This window comes from Copadichromis virginalis, linkage group LG16 (assembly GCF_057382275.1).
Source record: "Copadichromis virginalis isolate Kocher_CV1m ecotype Utaka linkage group LG16, C_Virginalis_male_GT1.1, whole genome shotgun sequence".
NCBI lineage: Eukaryota > Metazoa > Chordata > Actinopteri > Cichliformes > Cichlidae > Copadichromis > Copadichromis virginalis.
The window spans coordinates 10,987,843-11,000,634 of NC_140633.1; the positions used below are offsets into that span (position 1 = coordinate 10,987,843).

General features: G+C 41.3%; 1 protein-coding gene across 1 annotated transcript in view; it reads left to right on the forward strand.

Moving 5' to 3' along the window:
* The window catches only part of LOC146690274 (uncharacterized), a 300,316-nt gene extending 298,940 nt beyond the window's left edge, over positions 1–1,376 (forward strand). The window contains exons 4-5 of the mRNA XM_085435304.1: positions 105–192; positions 805–1,376. Of these exons, the coding sequence (XP_085291430.1) occupies positions 105–192; positions 805–1,188 (472 nt within the window). The 3' untranslated portion in view covers positions 1,189–1,376. The remainder of the gene's footprint in view (positions 1–104; positions 193–804) is intronic.
* Positions 1,377–12,792: the final 11,416 nt, after the last annotated feature.

The following is a 12,792-nucleotide window of genomic DNA, read 5'->3' on the forward strand; positions in this document are numbered from 1 at the left end:
CAGACGATATTCCTCTTGTGTTCTGCTGTGAAAACTTTTGGATTTAGGGATTATCATAGTTGTCATGGTTTTCTCTCTTCTCTTATTTTTTTGTGTGCGATCAGGACTATTCTTGAGAAGATGGGCCTACAAGGGAAAGTCACCACCTTGCAGGCCAAAAAGAAGTGGGACAACTTAAAGAAAAGATACAAAGTATGTGTGCTGTCAAGAAGATAATTTAAGAGAGAGATAAGATAGAACTTTATTAATCCCTCGGGTGGGTTCCTCTGGGAAATTCTATTTCCAAAAAGCACAGCACCGACAGAAGTACAAGTGAATTGCACATTTCAGGTATTGAGGTCTATTGCACCATTGACTATTTACAAAAAGTATTGCACAAGGTATTGTACAGTGAGGTGAAGAGGCACTACAGCTTAGTTGTTCCCCCCTCCTTTGTCCTCCTGTTTCCCCTCCCTCTCCCCTCCAGAGAGGAGTTAAACAGTCTGATGGCGTGTGGGACAAAGGAGTTTTTAAGTCTGTTAGTTCTTGTCTTGGGGAGAAGCAACCTGTCACTGAACAGACTCGTCTGGTTTTTAATGGCCGTGTGCAGAGGATGCCCAGCATTGTTCATAATGTCCAGCAGTTTCTTTAGTGTCCTTCTCTCTGCCACTGTCACCAGAGTGTCCAGCTTCATGCCGACCACAGAGCTAGCCTTCCTGATCAGTTTCTCTAGCCTGCATTAAGAATGAAATTTAATAAATGCACATTTACTAAAAGTTGTATTGTTTACATTTGTCTGTCATTTCTGATTTCCTCTGCCATTAGGATTGCAAGTGTCCAGGGTCAGGTGAGGGAGTCAGTGGGAAGCCCACTGCTGCTACTTGGCCCTGGTTTGGCCTCATGGATGAGGTGATGGGACAGAGGCCTTCCATTAGGCCCCCTGTCCTTATTTCCTCTCTCCCTGAGGACACTCCAGGGCCAAGTACAGCAGTGGGTGACCAAAGTGAGATGGAAGAGGAGACAGATGAGGAAGGAGGTCAGCCAGCAGCAACGGGAAGGAAGAGGAGAAGGGAAAGACAGGATGAGCTCCTTGAGCTCATCAAAGAGGACATGCAGTACCAAAGGGAGGCTGAGGAGAGGAGAGAACAGGAGAGCAGGGACAGGATGGACAGACTTTTTTCCATTCTAGAAAGATTAGTTCCTAAATAAGTTAAAAATATATTCAGATATGTTCTTACTTTGTTCTATTTGTTATGTCATACTAAAAGTTTTTGATTAATGAAAATTAGTTCCCAAATTGGTTGTGCCTTCAGATATTCTTTTTTTTTAATACATTTCTTACCTTTTTCTACGTGTTATTTTAAGTTTTCCACTATGAATAAATTGATGAAAACAGATTTCGCTGAACTCATTTTATTTAGTTGTTTTTAACATGTATGAACATAAACTTTAAATGTCAATTTAAAACTCTTCAAAGGTAAATAATAATAAAACAAGAATATTTCTAAAAAATGAATTTTAGTCAGAGAAGGAAAAATATATACAAATATTTACAAATTTTCACACAGGATTAACCAAAGTGACCTGTTCCTGGACCGTTTTTTTTTTTTTTTCAAATATACTTTAAAGATCACACAAACAGAAAATCTCTGGCAGTGTTGCTGGATTTGCCGAAAGAAGATCAGACATGGATGGGGTGCTGCGACTGTGACCCGTGGTTTGTCTTTTCTGGTCAGAAAGTGGAGAATCGCACAGGGTGGTCTGCAAAGAGTTTTAGGATGCTTCCTCCCTCTGTCCACTGCATCGTCCATCCACGGGTTTGCAGGGCTGACTCAATCGACGGCTGCCACACCACTAAGAGGTTTTTCAGAAATATGCAAACCAGAGAAAGTGGATTCACTACTAGTATAATACTTGTGACTCTGTAGCAGACAACAGTTTGAAAAAATGGTATTAAAAAAGATGCTTAGATAAATGTTTACTTGCCTGTTAACAGTAGTCATGGTCTGGTGGTACCTCCTCCAGGGCAGACACCTCGGCAGACAGCTGGTCCCGCCACAGAGCACCACTGACTGCCTCCAATCCAGCCTCCCCCTCATCCTCTGCTCCATCTTCCTCAGGTTCATCCTCAGGAGCCACAATGTCACCAGCACTGAGGCAAATGTTGTGGAGGATGGCACATGCTGTTACTACCTGTAGTGATATACATATACACATTATTCTTTCATACACACACACACACACACACACATACATACATATATATATGTATACGCACACACAATTAATTTGACATTGGGTGGTCACTTACATGAGGTACAAAGGTGTGGTGCACCTCCAGCGCTTGCAGGAAGATGGCCCTGAACCTGTTCTTCATCATCCCAAAAGCACGCTCTATTATGGAGCGTGCCCTGGAATGATGGCTGTTAAAGCGCTGGGCTCCCACACCTTGGACTGGCCTCTTGTAGGGTGTGATGAGGGGGAGTGGACGCTGGAGGCATGGGTACCCTCCATCTGCGAGGATGAAATGCCCTGGAGGAGGGTAGACTGACTGTCTGTACAGTGGGCTGTGGCGGAGCACCCTGGAATCATGCACCGACCCAGGCCAGCCCACGTATGTGTCGATGAAGCGGCCCCGATGGTCACAAACCGCCTGCAAGATGATTGATGGAAACTGTTTTCTGTTCCTATAGCACTGACCATCAGGGCCACTTGGACACTTGATGCGTATGTGGCAGCCGTCAATTGCACCCACCGCTTTCATAAAGGCTCTGTGGCGTGCCAGCCCTGCAAACCCACGGGACACTACCTCCAGGTCCTCTGGGGTTGTTGGGAGGTGGATGACCTGGTAGCGAATGGCCAACACCTCTTTCGTGACTCGGTGGACGATGTAGTGGACAGTAGAACGCGGCATCCCAAACACTCTTGAGACCACCCTGTAGGATGCTCCACTTGCCAACCAGAAAAGTAACACCAGTATCTCAATTGTGGCACCCCATCCATGCCGCCGATCCTGGTTAATGAGATTTAACAACACTGCCAGAGACTCCCTGCTTAGCCGAAAATCAGGCCTTGGATCCTCCTGGCTAAAAAAACGGTCCAGGACTGGTACACTTTGGTTAATCCTGCAGTACAACGGCCTTGTCTGGTTAAGGAAAAGGTGGAGAACAGCATAATCAGTTTTAATAGAAAGGTATGACTTCATTTATTTTATGACATCAAAGCATTATTCTGATTACTAAGCTTGAGTAAAATATACTAACACTGAGAAATAACATTTTATACATTTCATCTGTGTAGCTAAGCTTTTTTGTGAACTCAAAAATAACCCTGTTTTTGGCTTTCTGACAATTTTACTGCAATTTTATGTACAAAAATAAGTAACAGATCATATGAATAACTGAAAATAAATGTAAACTTATAGAAGAACATTTTCTAAGGGATTTTGTTCATATATTTTGAATGACCGCCGTCATTCAGTCACTGAAATTATCCATAAAACTAGCTAAGTAATTCCTAAATGCGTCTAGATTAATAGTTTTACCTGGATATGATTTTCTCTGATGAGCCTGGAGTACAAAACATGCCGGCGATGACGACCGCGAGACAGTTTTTTTTAGATCGTTGATAATTAAAAATGAATACAAAAAACGGAGAAAGATTTCGGGGTCCATTTTCGATTTTCGTGCCGTGGCGCTGACGGCCGGAAATACTCTGATTTAAGGGCGGGAGTAGATCGAGAAGGCTAGACCGTCCAATTCCACAGCCGTTTACTTCCGGCTTACCCGACTTCCTGAGGACCCGGCCCACGTAGACCGCGAAGGCCGGGTCCTCAGGATGCAGCAGCTCATGAATTTGGACACGACAAGTGAAAATGGACAGTATACCATCAGTTTCTTAACATAAACTCATTGTTGCAGGCAGCGACAGCACAAATGTGATCCCCTTAAACTTTTAGTGTTGTTATTTCCTCTGAGTTATAGATTCTGTCACTAGTTAGCGAATGTTTATGTTAGCTATTAGCCACAACTAGGGATGGGTGTCGTTTAGGTTTTATCCGATACCAGTACCAAACCGGTACTTTTGAAACGGTGCCGGTGCTTAAACGGTGCTCGAACCGGTGCTCGAACCTGTGCTTAAAGAATGGAGAACACAAAATTGGTCCAAAAAACTCTCATGTTCAGCTGTTTTTTTGTAAAAGGATAACAATGTTAGCCTTTTCTGCAGCTATAGGGGATTTATGGCATCGCTCTTGGCTGGAAGCAGTGCTTAAACAATGGAAAAAACAAACTTTGTCCAAAAACCTGTTCAGCTGTTTTCCACTTTTTCTTTGGTCATTTTAGCCTTTTTGGCCAGCGTGAAGGGAGTATCTGCCATCAAACAAGAGGACAGCCGCATGTAACTACGACGGTGTTTGCTAGTTCACCTTACATGCATTAATGTAATAACGTGGTTAGCCTACTCAACGTAAATTACACACAAACAACATTAAGCTACTCGCGCAGAGAAGAGCGGCTGCTGCTGCCATCATCATCCGTATCAGTATCAGCATAATAGCACTTGTTGCAGGTTGCTGAGTTTGCATCTTTTGCTGTGAAGTACAGCCAGACTTTTGACCGCTTCGCTTTGGGCATTTTTAATCTGTAGCTCTGCTCTAAAAGAACGTACATGCCTGGGCCCGCCGACTACGCTCGCAAAGGTAAAATGATTGGCTGGAATCCAAAGTGTATGACATCTCAGGAAAAAAAAAGCACCGAAATAAAGCACCGAAATGTGCGCTGCTTTTCGGTCTGGTTACTACCGTTTATGTCAGAACCGGTGCTACCGGTACCCATCCCTAGCCACAACAATCAATCACAGAATGTCACGTTCCGTACTGACAGAAGATGGTGCTGAACCTGTTTTTAAAACTTTAACTTTGAACACTTGTTTCTTAAACCCAGCTTCACAGATAGTGTTACATCTGTTTCAGTTTGTGAGAGCAGGGCACAGTGGTGTAAATTAGCCTTTATATGTAAAGCATTTCATGTCGCCTTTAATCGATTGCATTTTATTATAATACACAAACTGTCTGTCTGTTTGCTTGTTTGTGTGTCCACAAATTCCTTCTATATGATCAGAATTTGAGGAACCAAAATATTCACACAGTTTCATCTTAGGCCACTGAAGGTTATTTTCCATATCAGATAACACAATGTTATCATGTTGCCTAGCATTGTATCATTTGTGTGCACCTTATGGTCCGAAAAATACGTACTGCACACTGCAGTTTAATGTTGCAAAGCACCTCTTTTTAACTTCAGTGGATATTATACATGGTTATGCTCAGGATATGTCAGCCCATTTCTACTGGAAATGCCTTTTGGTTAAACTTTCAGCAAGGAATTAGCATTTGCACTGTTACATTTTTATAAAGCTTTAATGTACATAAAAACCAGCTTCTTGTTTAAGTGAAAATAAATGGAAGGTTGTCTTTTTGCACTAGTAATGTTGTGGAGTTGTATTTTGACTCGCATCAATTATATCATCAGTTATATCGTTATCGCAAATTTTCAAATATATATCGTGATAAATATTTTTGGCCATATCGCCCTGCTCTAATTGTAGCACCAAAATTTTAGAATTTACAACAGTGCAGAGTATCACATCAGTGAATCAATGACAAGAAAAGGGATGATACATAGTGAGCTGGAATCTCTAACCATGATTTAAACCACTAGCTGTAATTTCCAGAAACACTTAATACATGTGGAAAAAAAACCCCCAACAACAAAAAAACAGCACTTCTTGTAAGACGCAATAAATGCCTAGTCAGCTAGTGTTCATCTTTGTCAGTCTTGACGAATGCCTTAGCCTCTTTTAAAACTAAAACCAAAAACAAACAGCTACAGAGGGTCTTCCCAAAATTGCTCCTGGGGGTTCAATAAACCCAGCAGCTGGATGCAAACCTTCAGAGGTCTTCATTAAGAGATACAGAAACAGTTCAATGTGCAGTCATACAACACATTCACGTGTGTGTGAGTGTTTGTGAGAAAGCAAGTAGACAGATAAAGACAGAATGTGTGGGTATCATCTCACATATGGTGAACACACATGAAGGCATTCTCTAGCATCACATATAGTACAACACGTTGATTTAATTACACAGGAAGTAGGGCCTGCGACAGTCTTCTTATTTATGATGTGTTGTGGCCATTTACATCTAAGCCATGTGAGAGGGAAAAATCCAGGACAGCAGTTAGTCAGGAATTTCGACCACTTGTGTCGGGAAAATACGCTGTTACAGCAATGACTCATAAAAAATGCTTTGAAAATCAGCACATTTTGGGTTTTTGACACAGTGCGAACAGATTATTTGTTTTTATCTAAAGATCAGTGATGCAATTTTCCTGCTCTGTAGAATCATCAGAATTGATGACCTGAAAGTAATTTCCATCATTTTATTTTTAATTAATGAGACGTTACAGTTTTAAAAGTCACAGACAAATGACACTGTCGCTGGGACATCAGATCGGTCATGCATGAGGACAAAAATGAGAATTTGTTCTCTAATCTGCTTTATGTTAAATGGAGTGTTGCTTGAATAATGAAAAATGAATTGCATGCCTTTCTGTTTGTGTCCAGAACGAATAGAATTGTTTGACAGTCAAACCATTGCCTGTACATCATGGGTTTCATCTTGCTTTAGGTTAAAGGTAATGAAGCTGTTTTGGAACAGTGAGATGTGCTCCCCAGATTCCTGGATGTCTGAGTGCAATTTTATGTCTTTTTAAAAAAACCTTTAGTGAGTGAGTTACCAGCTTTGGTTGTATAGGTTACAGAGTGGGCTCACTGGGAGCTATCTAGTTACCGCTGCCTGTGGCGTGTGCGTGGTGGGGAGAACGGGCAACGGGAGGCAGGCAAAGCGTCTGTTGAGTGGAAAATGGCCTCTAAAGCTCGCCTACTCACCTTTCGCAGTGACAACATTTAGCACCGCGTGCCCACCCCGTTCCCCTTTCTCACCCACTCACCACCCTCTCTCTCTCCTCTCCCCGCCTTTAGCCCTCACCCTTACGCTATTACGGTTTTTAACGCTTTACAAACTGTTTTCGGAGTGATAGATAAATAAATTGATTTTGGGGGAGCCAATGCCCTTCAACAGATGGTCAGACGTGACAGGGAATAGTGGGTGGTGGTGGCAGCGTTGGTGAAGTTCTGCTCAAGCCCCCACTGTGGCCGAATGTGACAAAATGCAAAGTGGAATTCGACGGCCCCCGCAGTCCAGAATTGGCCCACGGAACGAGCATGTGAGAGGAACGATGGCATGTCCTTCGCAGTCCAGGCGCGTTTGGGTGACAGCTGCGATGTTTATAGGCCAGCTTCGATGACAGTCGAAGGGGGGAGCAGCTCGGCCCTTTTCAGACAGGAATTAGGTTTGTCATCAGATTCTAAAATCCTTCTGATTTATGATGTTTCCACTCCTGTTTTCTCCTCTACCCTCTTGACCTCCGCTGACAAACACCCAGCAGGAAGATGATGACATTCGGCAAAATTGTTTGTTTATCTATTACTTTCACCACAAAGGATCGTTTTCCCCAGACCATCATGCACCTAGCTACAACATTCACACCAAGTCCTCCTGCTGTGCACTTCTTTACTGGGAAAGTGTGGTACAAATAATAAGCACTGTTTGATTTATTACATTGTAATTACGCATATTTTTGTGCAATTTTGTCTGATTGGTAAAGTTTCCTGCTTTTGCTCAGTCAGTGAAAAGGTTCCACTTACAACTAGATGCACACCTCAAGTTAGAGGTTGTGCATAGGCTGCCATGAGTAGCTGTTGCAACTTCCTCGTGATTATGTGATGAAATCTGCGTATTAAACAACTATATTGTAATCACTTTTGTTGCAGGTTTATGGCACTTAGAACTCTCCCACTGCTAAAAACTATCATCACAAAAACAGCATAGGGTTATACCACTGCTCAAGCAGACAACCTCAGTATCTTTTTTCATCCCTTTAAATAGCAAAGCACTTCATTTACACTCACAGCCTCTGTTAACACAAATGTCTGATCAGCCATTTACATTGCATGTAGACATAGTCAGTATGACCTACTGAAGTTCACAGCGACCATCAGAATGGGGAGGAATGGTGATTTAAATAAATTTGAATGTGGCATGGTTGTTGGTGCCAGACGGTCTGCTGTATTTCAGAAACCCTTGGTCTATTGGGAGTTTTCCACACAACTATTTCCAGGGTTTAAAGGGAATGGGATGAGAGAAGGGAAAGTATCCTGTGAGCAGCAAGCCTCTGGGCGATAATGCCTTTTTGATGTCAGAGGTTAGAGGTGAACAGTCAGACTGCTTTGAGCCAAGAGGAAGGTAACAATAACTCAAATGACCACTCGTAACAACGCTGAACACACAAGTCATGCGACTTTGAAACACATGGGTTATACCGGCAGAGACCACACCGGTTGCCACTCCTGTCATCTAAGAACAGGAAACTGAAGCTACAGTTTCCACAGGCTCACTAAAATAGTTTATTAGAAGTTTGGAGAATTGTTGCTTGCTCTAATGAGTCTTGAATTGTGCTGTATCATGGTGTGAGGGATATTTTCTTGACTTACCGGTACTTTAAGTGCACCGATCATCTGATGGAAACTTGAAGTAGGCTAACTAAGATCAGGTAAAATTGCTTTTTACCAGAGGAGCCTGTCATTGTAACTTGCTATGATTCAAAAAAAGTTCTTGTAATCTCTCTGATCCACTCACTACCCCTAGCTGTTGAATTAATACTGATATGTAAACATAAGAAAACCTCAGTTGATAAATTGCCTGATTTAGCAATTATAAATTAAGCAGTATCTCGACTGACCATAGAATTAAATTTAATAATCTTGTCTGACCAGCAATTAATGAGGAGATTATGTGTGGAGCATCCCTTTTAATAGGAGAGTCATCACAGGGTTGTGTGCCAGGAGGCTTTCAGACAGGTCACTGAGGGGACTGAGGGGATGCGCTATTTTAGGAAGCACATATTGGGAAACAACTGAAAGTTTTAATTTAAAAATACAAAGTCCAGGCTGGTAGAGGCTATGCTGTTTACCATGCTTTTCATTGTGTTAACTCAACAACATTTGTGAGTAATCCAGAGTTTATATAATTCTAATATTTTTATGTGTTTGTTGTTCGAGGGTATGTTTGTGCTGAACTCACAGATAGTCTCTCGTTTCACTTTAGTGTAAAAGAGAACTGTAGCCTTTTCACATTTGTTTTATTTTGTGGATCGTTAAAGCAAAGCTTATAAAGCCAGATCCACTGCCACCTGAATCACAGACTGTAAATAAAAGATAGATATAGCTACTCGTTAAACAGGTTGTGAAACCTCAAGCTAAGCATTTTACATGCATGCTACAAGCCAGGGGTGCTCAGCTTCAGAATCTGAAGGACAGTATGTTCTCATATGGTAGCAAGTTATCAAACATAAGGTAGGTCTGCTCCTGCATGCTCGAGTTTACTGCTTTTTATTCTAATGAGGAATGATATTCACTGGATATGTAAAGCGCTTTGGGGTCCTTAGGGACTAGTAAAGCGCTATATAAATACAGGCCATTTACCATTTACCATTTACAAAATGGTATAATTTGACTTTCCTTCAGTTGGTGGCCAGAATACAAAAAAGGCACATTAGCACTGGCAACAAGTGGGAGAGCAGTGACTGTCACTCGGTGCTGGGGTTTTTTTCTGTGACTTTTACAATAAGCAAGCATAGAATTGAATAAAGTGGCTTAGGCACTGTGTGATATTCTTATCTGTTAACACGTACATGGGATTAAAAAAGTCTGCCTCTCCGTGTTAGCCCTGCGTCAGATTGGCAACCTGGCCAGGTTGCACCCTACCTTTCGCCCTATGGCAGTTGGGATAGGCTCCAGCCTCCCACGACCCCGATAAGGACAACCGGAAAAGAATGGATGGATGGATTAAAATATTAATGAAAAATAAGAGTGGTGTTAGTAAAACAGCTGGTTAAACTTGTATCATATTTGATACATGGGTTTTTGAGATCTCTGCATCATTAGTGTGATAGTATGATTTTGTTTCTGAAAAACCTGATGCATAAAATCACACAATCAGGCTGTTTTTGTCCAATAATTGCACAAAAATGCCAAATGTAGTAAAAATTATACAAATCATAACTCATGCAAATTAATACTTTGTTTAATTTGCATGTATGAATTGTTTTATCCTATTGTAAAGTGTCCTTGGGCGCTCATAAATAAAATTTATTATTATTATTATTATTATTATTAACTTATTTTCTATTCACTTCAATTTTTTGAAAAATTTGGAAATGATTTCATGATTCAGGCTTTACAGGATTCATTGATCTCTGTTTTGTTTTTTTCAGTGGACAAACATTGCTTGCCTTGCTTGCACTGCGGTAAACTTTTATATACATTCAATGATCTTAACCCATTGCTCAGTGGGCTAAACAGTTTTCTACATGGGTTTTCTTTCCTTCAGTTAGAATAACGCTACTGTGAATTTGGAAGATATATTCATCAGGTACACACAAACACTATGACTAATACACTGTGTCTTCTGGCTATCAGCAACCTTTGAGACAAGGGTTATAATGAATGATTAGATGTCTTAATGAGACTGATAGTTGCTAAATATTCCACTGTTTTCACTTTTTAGCTAGATTGTCAAGATTATAGAACATAGGAAATTTAGAACTATTTTCAGAATTGCTGTATTTGAAAAGGAAATCAAGCTGGGTGGCATTTCCTCACATCTTAAAAAAATGACACCCTGCTATGTGACACTTCCCCTCTCCTTATCATTGGAATTTATAAGCTCTCATTCACGCCAGGTGCTTAGACGGGGGAATGCACATATAACCCCCCCAACACGCACACACAAAAACACACACACCTATGTACATTTCGGATTATTATATTATATTAATAGATTTTGTATAAGTCACCTTAACATTCCAGCATCTCATTAAGCAGTTAATTCGCAGACAGGGACATCCCCAACCATAAAAGCCATGCTTTCGAGGGACCCCTTGGAGAGGAGAATCAAGGTGTTAAAATAGGGAACAGATTTATTAACCTCTAATTGTTGGTGTGGATGTCTCCTCATCATACAGGGGTGAGTTACTGACAGACTGCAGAGTGCTAACTTTTGTCAGTTGGCAGATTCACAATGCTCATTGATGAAACATCTTGCTGGGAAAGAATATTTCCTAAAAGTTGCAAAGTTGCTGGCACCATGTGGAAATGATCCCTTATGTCCTTAAAGGTGTATTGTCTTGTATTCTTTCACCAGGCAAATAATTAATAGCATGATGGGACGATAGAATAGGGAGAGATGCAAGACTGGAGAAATAGTAGAAGGAGCGAGGAGGACAGAAAGAGAGAGCAGGGGGTTATGGGCCTAAAATATCTTGGCGTGGGGGTTCGGCGAGGACAGCCACAGGGTTTGTCATGCTTGCAGATTCAGTGTGTTCACAGACCAACACACATAACGCATGACTAACTGTAGATAGCAGGAGATTGCAGAGGCTCAAAAAAGTGAGGCTTGTCTGGCTGGGCTATTTGTGGAGCAGAAATTCAGCTATGGGCACTACTGTCATCTGATGATGGATCAGTGGGAGAAGAGCAGATCAGATGGAAGGTGAGGAGGACAGGGCATCTTGTTGCAACACAGGTTTTGGGAAAAACAAATCTCTTCCACCAAGCCATGTGCCCGGGCATCAAGCGTTAAACAATCTCAGTCTCTGCATGGTCACAGCTAGAATTTCTTTCCTTTGGTCTGAACTGCTGATGGAGAGTTTAATCTCCACCTCCATGTGTTCACAAAGCTCTGCAGAGCTGTAGTTAAATGTGAAACTTTATCTACATGTAAATTCTCTTTCTGCTCCCCTTTCCAAAGTTAATGTTCAAACCATACTAACACAACTTTTACACTGATGCCGACAACTGCCTATTTATTTTAGCAGGTATTTACTTGTGTCTAGACCTAGATTGGTGATTTTTAAGCGTCTTTAATACTTTTTACTTTTTACTTGGTGGAAACCAAAAGACAAATAATAGGAGCGGACATGAGTTGATATGTTAGACCATTATTCAGCCTGTATAGCTGCATATACAGTACTATACTATCCATAAATGACTTGCTTCCTAGTAATTTGCTTCACGATTATGACATTTGCATTCAGCAAATACAGACTTGATTTTCTGGTCCTAAGTTTTCAGTTGCAGGAAGTATTACTATAAAAGGTGGAGTTTTCCATTTTCCAGCCCTGATACCTGTTTATTGCAGATTTGCAGATTTCCTTGTTATTACACAGAAACTACCACATTTTTTCCAGGTGATAAGCCACAGCATCAAACATCACATTTATATTGTTACCTCCAAATAAAGGAGAATGCTAAGGACATAAGGTAGGATTTATTTCAGCATCGACAAAGAATCAACCAATATTTCCTCATGTATGAAGTAATACAATCGCTATTGTTTTATCCACTGTGGTGGCTCTGTTTTGGTCCACCAACAGTGCCGTGACACCTTCCTGCCCCTCCTATTCCATACCCTTCTCCTCTTTCCCCTGGTGGTTGAGCTTTACTGGGTTTGGATAGCACCGGTGACCCAAGGGGCAAAAGTCTGCAGATCCCTTCACAGCTCTCAGCCCACTGTGTGATCTTTGATTTATGTATTCGTTCTGAATTACAGTTTATGAATGACTGTCCTTTAACAGCAGGAAACGAGAGAATAGAGAACCGAACTCATAGAATAAGGGTCTTGGATTGGTGTGT